At 41.1% G+C, this 12,593-nt stretch overlaps 1 protein-coding gene across 4 annotated transcripts; it reads left to right on the top strand.

Moving 5' to 3' along the window:
- Positions 1 to 593: 593 nt before the first annotated feature.
- On the top strand, positions 594 to 10,776 carry LOC310804992 (retinol dehydrogenase 12). 4 transcript variants are annotated; one of them, XM_083670467.1, is made up of 7 exons: positions 594 to 691; positions 1,934 to 2,049; positions 4,895 to 5,050; positions 5,365 to 5,469; positions 7,255 to 7,464; positions 8,826 to 9,018; positions 9,705 to 10,776. In XM_083670467.1, exons 1-7 carry the CDS (start codon positions 678 to 680, stop codon positions 9,805 to 9,807), a joined length of 897 nt encoding a protein of 298 aa, XP_083526593.1. In that variant the 5' UTR covers positions 594 to 677; the 3' UTR covers positions 9,808 to 10,776. The 4 variants fall into 4 exon arrangements, with proteins under 4 accessions (XP_083526593.1, XP_083526594.1, XP_083526592.1 ...); XM_083670468.1 differs by lacking the exon at positions 594 to 691 and adding an exon at positions 978 to 1,827; XM_083670466.1 differs by lacking the exon at positions 594 to 691 and having other exon boundaries at positions 978 to 2,049.
- The last annotated feature ends 1,817 nt before the right edge of the window (positions 10,777 to 12,593 follow it).

Below are 12,593 nucleotides of genomic sequence, written 5' to 3'. Positions count from 1 at the left end.
CTGATGCGTCTAATGAACCCACATGATGGCGTGAGGACCTCTAGTGGAAAAGCCATCATACAACAGGAATTATTCCATCTGTTCCATCACCTCAGCTGTGCTGTCATGAGCCACATACAGTATCATAACAACTACTCTTTTGTCATTCATTGTTTGTCAATCAGGATGTCTGTCCACTTTACAAGAAACCAAATGTATATACAAACCAGGAAAAAGTCTGTATTTTAGTTCAATATTTGTTCCCTGACCAAGGTGGGCCACCAGGTGCTCAAGCTGAAACCTGTAGTCGTGATTTAAATCTCATCGTCGCTTAGAACCAATCCAGAAAGGATAACGTTTGAGATCATTTGAGAAAGTAAACTATTTTGAGGAAGTAAACTATGATATGTCTCCACAAGTTTTGAGTAATTGTGACATGAGATTTGTAATAAAAGGCTCTGCTTCTATCAGTTCAAAGCGAACCTGTAGCACTCAGGCCTGTATAGTGTTACTCCGCTGTTCGTAGTCAGTCAAGCCTGTGATTGGAGCAGCCGTAATGTTATTGTGTGACAAGGGCCGGGTGGGCGGGGACAGATAAAAAAGGGTTAGGGTAAAAAAACTAAAACTATCTGGCTGGGGAAACTTGTGTTGAGTTGTGCTTCAGGCGTTGAGGAGGAGTATTTATCACTTTCAGCACAATGCATTCAATCAGGTAAGTCAATGACCCTTTTTACACCGGTGAAAGGCACAAAATGACAATGAAAATTGTTTATCTTGCTTATATCTTTTGTTTAACTTTAAAGTTAAGGGCTATTATGGACTAATAGAGGATTAAGGCTCTAAAGTCACTGCCAACTTTGGTAATCACTTATAATATTATATTTGTATTTACATATATATTTATATATATATACACACAAAAAAAGGTCAATTATAAAGCTGGCCATGCACAATTTGGAAGACATTTTTATTTGTATAAGTAGTCTAAGAAGGTCTGTAGTTATGGTAAGTATTTTTAGTAAGTGTTATGGCTAATTAAATCAAATTAAATGATTATGCCATTATGATCAACATTTGCTCTGTCTTATGGTCTGTCAATGATTCCACATTATTGATTATCAAACCAGAGGCAATGTCATTGGCTCTTATCACAACAGTGATAACACTGTTTACATCTCTTAACACTGTTTACATCTCTTAACACTGTTTACATCTCTTAACACTGTTTACATTTCTTAACACTGTTTACATCTCTTAACACTGTTTACATTTCTTAACACTGTTTACATTTCTTAGCAGTGTATATATTTCTTAACACCGTATACACTTCTCAAATCTGTAGTCCTGTTGCCTTGGTCTGAGTCTGCTCTGGGTATCAAAGTCACGTGTATGTATGTATGTGTGTGTGTGTGTGTGTGTGTGTGTGTGTGTGTTGTAATATATGTATTACAGAAATCGATTTCATGTTTCATCTACACTGAATAACTTGGTGTCTTAAATACTGTAAATATCCTAACTTTTCCCCATGGACAAACCCTGACAGTGCAATTGTTTCTTGCCTGTGTATCTGAGTCTGGCGTAAACAGTCTTAGCAAGACGCTGGCAAAGGGTGCTGGCGGTGGCGCTATGGGGTGTCTCTGAAATATTTGTGCTATTTTCAAGGTCAGAATCTTTTAGCGCACCTGATGGCATACATTGTCATGAACACGCCTCTATTACCACTAATCCACACACTGGCACGGACAGGATAGAGTGGTATTTTCTGTGGTATTTTCACCAGTTACAAATTGCCAATATGAGTTTGGGCATTCGTCCATTTTGCGCCGGCTGAAAATAGTGTTTATTTGTGTGAGTGAATTTAACTCTTAACTCTTTAAGTTTAATAGAACAGTGTATCTACCCATATGGTCTGTCATACCACATCACAGACTGTGTATTTTTGTTACTGTGTCAGGAACTTCTTCTGTGGTCGCTGGTCCTCTGACGCTCGGCTGGATGGGAAAACCGTCATCATCACTGGAGCCAACACTGGAATTGGCAAAGAGACCGCCCGAGACTTGGCCAAAAGAGGTAGACAACAAACACACACACACACACACACACACACACACACACACACACACACACACACACACACACACACACACACACACATTTTTTAATCTCCTCTATCTCTCACACTCCCTCTAGTTTGGATACAAACATAAGAAAATGTACAGATAAAATATTATTTTATATCTCCCCCTCTAACTGTAAAGTTAGAAGACAAACAATAAACAAACATTCTACAGTAAAACATGCAGTCAATAAGGTTATATTGTTACCTTCACCCATATGTTGGCTAAAGCAGAAACAGAGAAACTATACTGTAGGTGCATCTCAATCGTCTGAGGTTGCCTCCTCTCCATCCTTACTGACGTGAAGGAGCTAGACAGCAAGCTTCTTCTGAAACTGGACTATTCATTTACTATATGAGTCTCAACATTGCTTTTCAGATCATTATGCTTTCAGATCGGTGCAGGTGAAGGAGGGGAGACAAGGAGAGGAAGCCACTTTAGAGGACTGAGATGCAATCGTTTTTGGCTTTGATGTGGGCGCTCTGTTTCTGGTTTCATTTGTTGTTATTGCTGATGTTGTTTTTTCAAATCAGAACAAATACTGAGAATACAATCAAAATACAATCATACATATAGAGATGGAGACAGATGGCAAAACAATCTGAATAGACCACTATATCTGATGTTTTCTTGAGAAAGTAGAATATTATTGGGAATAAATAAAAGCTAAGCTGCTGATGGGGACACAGAGGGGGTATTGTCAGGGTCCACTACCCACCCACCCTAGACATGGATGGACACACACACACACACACACACACACACACACACACACACACACACACACACACACACACACACACACACACACACACACACATACACATACACACACACAGGGAGATGAAAGCTGGTTCTGCATACATGGTCTGATTTGTTCCGTTGACTGCACTCGAAAAGCTCTGTATGGCATCTACTTCGTCTTACAAAACACTGTGTGTGTGTACCAAGCATTGTGTCTCTGTTGTTAACCACAGCAGGGTAAGGATTCCCCCTTTCCTAGAAAAAAAAAACATATTCACAGTGGTGTTTCACTTGTTGACGCTTGATGTTAAAGCAAGAAAGAAACAGATTAAGAACTGTGAGTGCATCATTATATTTCCAGAGTAATTCAATCTCCAGTGAAACCTTTAAAAATGCTCACACAATTAGACAATTCGATTTTGGAAGAGTAAAAAAATTGGCATATTGTATTTCATTTACAGTATTTAATATAAGCATATTTTTTTTTTTTTTTTACCAAGAATGTCACATTGAGATTGGTATCTCTTTTTGAAGTCAACCCAAGAAAAATCACCACACTGTGTTTGTTCATGTTTCACTGAATGTATCTGGAACGGGAATTGAACTTTCCCTGTCCTTTGAGTCACACTTGTGTGAAGTCATAAAGCCTGATGTGTGTTCATTGACTGTGCCAAAGTGACTATTGCTCTCATTGGGACAACAAAAACATTATCCACCATATATATGTGTGTAAATGATCATCTGTAAACAACATTTGTAAAAGTTAAAGTAATAGAGTCTCATACAGCTTCAGTAGGCAAACAAATGCTGTCATGAAATCATATGGGATTCTCACTTAGTGTGCTATTGGCTCAACTCAAATCTAACTCCCCCCTAATTGTTTGTTTATTGTCTGTCTTTTAATTATAATGGCTTTCCTGCCATGGAATTTGGGAAACAATTGCGTTTTCCCACATTGGAGCCCGGAGAGCGGAACAAAGACACTTTCTTAGGACCCAGACAGAACGCTCAGATGGAATAATGGCTGTTCTCTCCCATAATTACTGGGCACAACAGCTATTGTGTGTGTGTGTGTGTCTGTGTGTGTGTGTGTGTGTGTGTGTGTGTGTGTGTGTGAGCGTGTGTGTGTGTGTGTGTGAGCGTGTGTGTGTGTGGATGGATGTATGGATGTATGGTGTGTGTGTTCTCTCTGGGCTCATTATGAATGATACAAGCAAATGAGAGAGAGAGAGAGAGAGAGAGGAGGAGGAGGAGAAGGTCTGGGTTTAGTTACTGTGAGATAAAGTGATGACTGTGATGTGATATTACATATAGATAGATACACTATATATACACGCCTAAAATATATGTTTTTTTTTTTTTTTTTAAGTTGTAGCTAGCTCCTTTGTTTTCCCATGAAAGATTACTTTACAAGAGAATGCAGCTGGCTAACTAGTTGACTAAATGGAAAATAGTATCAGTAACCCTATGTTGGCACGTTCAACTTGTAATTTTATTTGTAGACCAGACACTTTACACCTGAACTGAAGGGATCTGCACATCAGATTTGCCATAGGGATTCAAGCAGCAACATAGTGAATTCCGAGGGAAGTATTTATGGCCTACCTGGCTGCTAGAGACATTCCCCCCTGGGAAGTTTGTAGCAAGTTACGATAGCCGAATACGCCTGTCACATGCCTGAACTATAATTACGTGGTGGATTAACACTGCAGAATTCCAAGGTGTTGTAGGGTGTGTAGAACACTGGATGTGTGCATTAACATGGATATCCGCACTCTTCCGGTCGTTTGAGGAGCGAACTTTTATTGTGGCCATACAGCTCAAAGTGCCCTGTAGGGCCACCGTACAAAGCCATCAACATCTGTTAAGACACAGCTTTAGACTCAGACTCACTTGATCCGCATTCTAGAAGTGTTGCCTAGTAGACTGGTACCAGAGATGAGTAGAGATGTTTGAAAAATCATCATTACATAACAGTAGTCAAACATGACGTCACAGTCACCGCACCTGTGACCATTGACACTTAACCTTTCACCCTTAACCCTCCCTCCCAGGCGCTCGTATCATCATGGCGTGCAGGGACATGGAGAAGGCAGAGGCAGCCAGAAAAGAGATTGCAGAAGATTCCGAAAGCGAGGACATTGTCGTTCGGAAACTAGATCTGTCGGACACCAAGTCCATCAGAGAGTTTGCCGAGCTGATCAACAAGGGTAAGTCATGCCTACATTAAATGAAGCCTCAACCCTCTCTAAATGTTAGATGAACAGATGGACTTTTAAAGGAGTAGATTACGTACATTGTATTGCGTAAAGAACACAGTACTCACAGGCTTACATGTATTTAATACACTTTTAGAAAAGTGAAGCGTGCACAACAAAACATAATACAAAGCACAGATAAGCCTACTGTACTCCTAGACAGAAACTGTAGCATAGATACAGTTACACTCTAAATCAGTATCAATTGGGTTTTAAGCTTTCTTATTGACTTTTACCTCCCTCCATTTCTCCCTGTCTGTTTCCAGACGAGGAGCAAGTTAATATCCTCATCAACAACGCAGGCATCATGATGTGTCCGTACTCTAAGACCGCAGATGGGTTTGAGATGCAATTCGGAGTAAACCACCTGGGTAAGATATATTGGCAGTATTGGCAATTGGTATCACGTAGACACAAATTATGTTTGTTAGTCATTGAATTAAGTAAATATACGTACATGGTATGTTGTTGGTAAACAGTGCTTAATTTGGGACCGATAAATGTAACTCATTATTTTACAGCCCTGTTTTAGCTGGAATTTACCTAGGATTTACAAAAATACTATGTGGTAACTATGTTGCAAAGGGTACTCTACTGAAGACCATGTTCAATGGAGGATTAAAGCACTCTGTGATCCAGAGGTAGGCCTAAAATCTGGGTCTGGGAAACCATGATCAGCACTGTGTCTACTGTCCACACTGGGCTTTCATACCAGGTCTCTCTGGAAAAAGAGATTGTATCTCAAAGAGACTCACCTGGATAAATAAGGGTTAAATAAAAAATACACTCAAATACTACCTTAGTTCATACTGCGTACCTCAATTCTGCTTGTTATTAAAGGGACTCCAATAAATACTCTCTGTATTGTATCTGTATTATCAGATTAACTTGAGTGAATCAGTGGAGGCATTTCTTTTAACCAGTCTAAGTATGTAAATTAGCATATTAGCTCATATTTCCCTCCTAAACTGGGAGCTAAAGGCAGTCGGCTTAAACAGGTCTTTGTTCCACACGTAAGGCTATTACCCAGCCACTGGTTAAGATAGACATTCACGCTTGACATTAAGGACAGGAGTGAGACTGAGGCTTTTGCTGGAGCTCAGCGGCTTTAAAGGTTGATTTGAATTATTGTAGATAATTCTCCTACAGTAGAACTAATGCTTACACAAACTAATGCTTACACAAACTAATGCTTACACAAACTAATGCTTGAGTCTGTAGAAACAGACATACTTCAGAACAGTTAATTCACAAGCTTAAGGGTAACAGAAACATTCTCAGACTCACTCAGACTCTCTGTCTCTCTCTCTCTAGCTCTCTCTCACACACGCACGCACGCACGCATGCACGCACGCACGCACGCACGCACGCACGCACGCACGCACGCACGCACGCACGCACGCACGCACACACACACACACACACACACACACACACACACACACACACACACACATCCTTTTCCATGCATTTGGCATTTGGCCCCCATGATAAACACTGCCAATCAGAGAGGAGGAGCAGGAAACAGAGGACAATAGTAGACAAGGCATACTCTGTGTGTGTTTAAAACTACACCCGCATCTCCGTAGTTTGCACACAACAGTACCTAATGCCAGAGCCTGATGTGAGACCTGGTGTGGTTCTAGTCAAAAGCAGAAATTCTTGACCACCTGACCTGTCACATTAATTAACATAATTAATAATTAATAATCCTATGAACATTGTTAAAAGAGAAGTATATGCATTCTTGTTCCAAGTATTCAGTGAGTTGTGAGTATTATGGATCTGCCACTTGTGTATTAACATATGCTATGGTATGCTATGTAACCCTCTTGGTGTTGGGGGATAGAACTACAAGAGAAAATAATTCCTCAGGGCCCTAACTACACTATATGGGGAATATGGGGAGAATCTCAATAGTCTGAATTAGTGTCCTGTCCTTGTTCCATTCCCTCATCCACACTGAAATGAAGACGTTAGACGAGGCTAAACTGTGAATTATATCACCAGTCGACAGGTGAGGGACGGATACGAGGAAAGGAAACTCATTTAGACTATTGAGACACACCAAGGGTGTGATTTCAGATGGCCAGGTACAGCAATGACCTCTTGTTGACCTCTCCCCGACCCCCCCCTTTTTTTTTTACTTCCTCTAGGTCACTTCCTGTTGATCTACCTGCTGCTGGACCTGATCAAGCGCTCGGCGCCGGCTCGCATCATCAACGTGTCGTCAGTTGCCCACACCTGGACGGGCATGCGATTGGACGATATCAACAGCGAGAAGAGCTACGACATGGTGAAGGCCTACGGACAGAGCAAGCTGGCCAACGTCCTCTGCACATGCTCGTTGGCCAAACGGCTGCAGGGTACGGGAAGGAGTGGATGAATCGGGGAATGAAAGCATGATTGAATGAATGAATGAATGAATGAATGAATCAGTGAATGAATGAATCAGTGAATGAATGAATTGAATGAATTTGGCTCCTGTGGCTTAGTTGGTAGAGCATGGTGCGAGCAACACTTTTGGTGTTCGATCCCCGCTGGCACTCAAATCATCAGCTAAATGGCATGTATCACAGGATGTATTATGAATGAATCAGGGAATGATTGAGTGGATTTCAATGGCAGTATAGGTCCCGGGTACCAGCCATATTGCATGTACTCTGTGTTCAATTTCAGCACCTGATTCAACGAATCAACAAACCATAAAGCATTTGCGGAGTTGGATCAGGTGTGCTGGTGGTGGATGGAATAGGACAAATGGTGTGGAATGGGTTAGGGTTGAGAAGCACTGAATTTAGGGCTTCCTATTGGTTGATTCCAACTGGGAAACTAGTTGTAACGCGAGTTTCCCAGTCATACATTCAGTTAACGAATTTCAGAGGAGCACTTGAATGCAGCACACAGTATGTATTCAATAACATTGTAGGGAGAACTTAGAGTTACAGTACACAGGGAGTTAACTGATTTATTTCCTCTTCTATATCATGTCTACAGGATGTTTAAGGTACTCAGGGAATGCACTCCCGTTGGCCTCCATGAGGCCTGTTTTCTCCCTGTTAGACACAGATAATAAACAGAGGAAACTATTGGAGGACATTTCTCAAATATTTGGTTCCAAGCATAGCCCTGTCCTGTGTCCACAGGATGCTGTGTGTGTGTGTGTGTGTGTGTGTGTGTGTGTGTGTGTGTGCGTGTGTGCGTGTGTGTGAAGTTGGCCTGTCCTACGATCACACGGTCAATGTTGTGATAACAACATACCACACATATAGCCAACTTCCTGTTTTCATGCTTTGTCCATTCCAGTCTCTTCTCCCCACACACCTTCAATGAACTCTGCTGGGGCTGAACTTATTGTAGCCTGCAGGGTAGGTTTCTCTCTTAAAAAAGCCCCTTTACCAGTTCTATTCAACTATTCAGCAGATTTCACTGAATAATGTAAAAGATTGACATCCAGGATGAGACGTACAGTACCAGTGGTTGGTACAATATGAATATAAATGCAAATGTTAAAAACTTAATAAATAAGCATCAAAGGATGATAAATGCTATCCACAATTAGAAAAGGTGCGTAAATGGCTTTTAAGTGAGTTAACCGCTATCCTACAGTACTGTACATCCCTGATAAACTGAACCTAGATCTCCACTTCTGCACTACAACCTGGAGAGTATACTCCTCATACCAGCATTGACTATTGAGTATCTGTCTTGTGTGTGTGTCCTGCAGGTACAGGGGTGAGTGTGTACTCTTTGCACCCCGGGGTCGTGCAGTCGGAGCTGTGGAGACACCTGAATACCTCTGTCCGGGTAGCAGTGAAGATGTTCAGGCCCTTCACCAAGACCTCCATTCAGGGAGCGCAGACAACCATCTACTGCGCTGTGGAGCCGGGTCTGGAGAAGGAGAGTGGAGGATACTATAGGTACACACACACACACACACACACACACACACACACACACACACACACACACACACACACACACACACACACACACACACACACACACACACACACACACACACACACACACTGTATGTAAACAGAGTGGAGGAAAGGTAATGTTACAGATACACCAGCAGAGGTGTATGACTTCAAACTGGCCATTCTGGTATTTGTAATAAAACAGGTATTTATTCTGCGCCTGAATAAAGTAGCTACACTAGAAGAGGATACAGTAGGTAACCGCCACACGGCTACACTAGGAGTTACAAAGGCAGTCCTATGCTAGCTGAGACTACGACAGATACCCTCACACAGGTGTTTCACATGGAGAGCAGAGGAGTTGGAAAAGTAGGCATACAGGGGGAAAACGTGTGCTAGCTGAGGCTAATGCTAGTGCAAAAAAAAGATAGGTATGCTAATGCTAGTGCGAAGTAAGAGTAAGAAAAGTAGCCAACGCTAGCTGATGCTAATCTGCTAGAATAAAGTTAAACAAGTAGACTATGCTATCTGATGCTTATGCTATTACACAGGTATGTTATGCTAGGCATGTTAATATGCTACTTAAGAGTTATACGGTATGCTATGCTAACAGTTACACACGTGTTCCAGAGGTATACGGTTCACACGTTTTATGTCCTCACTCTGTTTTGTTTGTGAAACAGTGACTGTGCTCCTACGCGGTGCTCCACCACTGCATCAGACGACGAGCTGGCACAGAAACTGTGGGAGCTCAGCTGCAAGATGTTGGGGATCACCTGGGAGTGAACATACTGTGACTGTCACAAATGGCACCTTACCTGGCACCCAAATGTCACCCTACCTGTATTCATCTGGTCAGAGGTGAAAGCCCTATCTGACATCATACTGTACTCTCAATATAGCGCACTAAACAGCAGTGCAATATAGGGAATAGGATGTCATTTGAGATGAGCCTAGACTTAAAAGTACACTTCGGGAAGTGTAATTGCTGTTTTTATTACCTCAACATTTGAGTGTTGACAAAGTCCTTAGTCGTAGGTTAACCAACTTTGGCAAAATAAGCTAATGTTCATGGGCATGGAGAGATGTGCCCCTATTTGTCCAATGAGTTAATTGGACATGAGGACATTATTTCTAAAGATTTATGGGACCCCTTTTATCCCAAGAGCAAAAGCTTCCACAATGTACAGTATCATGAATGTTAATATACTCTGTATGTATATACAGTAGCATTACTGTGATAGCATTACTATTACCATTCTAAATAGAGACAGAATTATGAGATGTAAGGAATCGTATGGGAATGAACGTGAGGAACATGGAATACGAATGTAAGTCAGTTTTGGAGTTCACGTGAAAGTGCATCACTTTCAGTTTTAAAAAACATCATACGGCATTGTATTACTACATTCTATCACAATATTCGGTTACATTTCATTCAAGGGCAATGTTAATGATCTGTTATGATGTGTATATTTAACATGACAGTTGCTAAATTGAAGGTATGGTTATAATAACATAGGGTTTTGAATATGTTAACTGCCCTGTATTATCTATTGTATCTCTGTATGTAGTACAGTCAAATAATGTAAAATAAAGTTATGTAGTATGTAAAATAAAGTGATGCATTTGTGTCCTAGAGGACTTTTATGTTTTTTCATCCCTTTATCAATCAGCACAATGAATTCTCAATTTTTTTCAGGGAGCTATGTACATTCGTATTTCTCTCATGTAAAATAAAGATGTTCAGTGACTTTAAAGACAAACAAAAATCTTGCATTTCAAGAAGTTCTTTCTTTTTGTATGCAACTCCAGTACCTAGGACTAACCATGGTTGGATAGCCTTATCGTGTAGGATTAACGTATGGTGGAATTTAAACCACGGGTCAGAGTAATTCAGCCTGGTTTAGATCATTAATGAGTGACTTAAAACTACTCTACAATAGGTTTCACCCAGTACCACCCAATCTCATGATGAGCTTTTAATGTGAATTACTCAGGGTGGTCCTTTCCAAAAAGAACAGAAAATATCAAACTCAAGGGGAATGTGAAGTTTGTCATGTGCTGCTGTGCAATATGTTGCCCATAGTATGGGATAATGCAGGACTTGTGCAAGGAGAATACTAATCTTTATCAGGATGCAGCAGTTAGAATTATTATCAATTTGGGTCACTGATGGTAAAATGTCAATGATACAAAGGAGAGTTGTCTGGCTTTTTATGATGCTTATTTATCAGTCAGAGAGGAATGTTGTGGGGCTTTTAGCCCAGAACTGCTCATATCAGAAAGGTGAGTTTATTACAGCATGTACGATGCAGCGTGCTCCCCTCACACAGGGAACACCAGCAAGCCACTGAAGATGTGGATTGTCAAGGCCATGTTTTTCCTGCACTCTCTCTGTTCAGCTCTTCTACCTCCCTCTCACTGGCGCTTAGTCTGGCCTCCAAGGTTAAATGAACACAAAAAGACCCATGAAAAGACTATTTGGTGCCAGTTTGGCATAGTGTTGAGCACAGCCTACTCAAACCATGAATTCTCCCAGAGATGAGAACAAATCTTTGTTCTGCCACTTTCTAAGCAGTGCCGCCCTTCCATATAATATGGCAGTAATGTAGAAAGATAAACAACTGAATAAATGAAGTAAATCAAAGTCATGCTGTTTTACGAAGTAACTGAGATTACAGCGCAGTTGGATAATAGTTTATTGTATTACAATAACGGGTGTTCCCACTCTGTCACTCGGGCATCTGGGGCTAACATGAAAGAGAGCCTTACTGAATTGACCAGAGCTGGAGTATTTGGTGTTATAGTTTATGGGTAGACTTTATTATAGTAGATGGGTACAGTTTGATTCTTAATTTCCTGGATGTGTTGAATATGTACGTTTTGTCTTTTTGAGGACTTCGCCTTTCTTGCTTTACCTTGCGGTATGCCATGTGTTGAGTCTATTCCTTAGCCATTTGTTTGATGTATTCCTTTGTTACTTTCTAGAAACCATCCACCTGTGTACATCCATCCATCCAGCTAAATGGCATATATTACTTTGTTTGCACCCAGCCTGAACCCCTGACTTCTTTTCAGCACTAAACTCAGTCTGAACTTCTCTCACCCTGCTCTCTCCCCCTTCACTGTAACTCTGTTGAGTGACCGTGTTGAGTGTTGAGTCATTCTCTCTCTGACCCCTCCACTCTCCCTGAGCCCAGACAGACAGACAGAACAGCGGCACCAGCAGAGCTACAGCACGCCTCATTCTGAAATGACCTCCTCTTTAGAAATGATGTAGTCAGAGGCTCAATCCCCCTCTTTATAGGCACTCAAAACATAGCAAGCCACTGCATGGCAATTCAATGTGTGTTTCTGACGTAAAAATCTGATTTAAGGCCAAAAATGCTGATAAAGCGGTACACATTGGTGAGCTGACCTCATAGCAGGTCATTTGACTCTGTAAAAGGCTCCATATATTTTTCTTTTAATACTACTGTTAATACACTGCACATATCTGTACATACTGTACATACCTGTTTATACTGTTCATACGGCATTCTATATTTATTCTGCTATTTACTCTGTTA

This window comes from Argentina silus, assembly GCF_951799395.1.
Source record: "Argentina silus genome assembly, chromosome: 1".
Taxonomy (NCBI): Eukaryota; Metazoa; Chordata; class Actinopteri; order Argentiniformes; family Argentinidae; genus Argentina; species Argentina silus.
The sequence above is the reverse complement of the archived record's forward strand: the minus strand, read 5'-3'. Positions and strand labels throughout refer to the sequence as shown.

Coding starts and splice junctions, on each gene's coding strand:
- LOC310804992 (XM_083670466.1), top strand. CDS start 1,884: ATGGTCTGTCATACCACATCACAGACTGTGTATTTTTGTTACTGTGTC. Junction 5,051..5,364: donor TGCCGAGCTGATCAACAAGG/GTAAGTCATGCC, acceptor GTCTGTTTCCAG/ACGAGGAGCAAGTTAATATC. Junction 7,465..8,825: donor GTTGGCCAAACGGCTGCAGG/GTACGGGAAGGA, acceptor TGTGTCCTGCAG/GTACAGGGGTGAGTGTGTAC.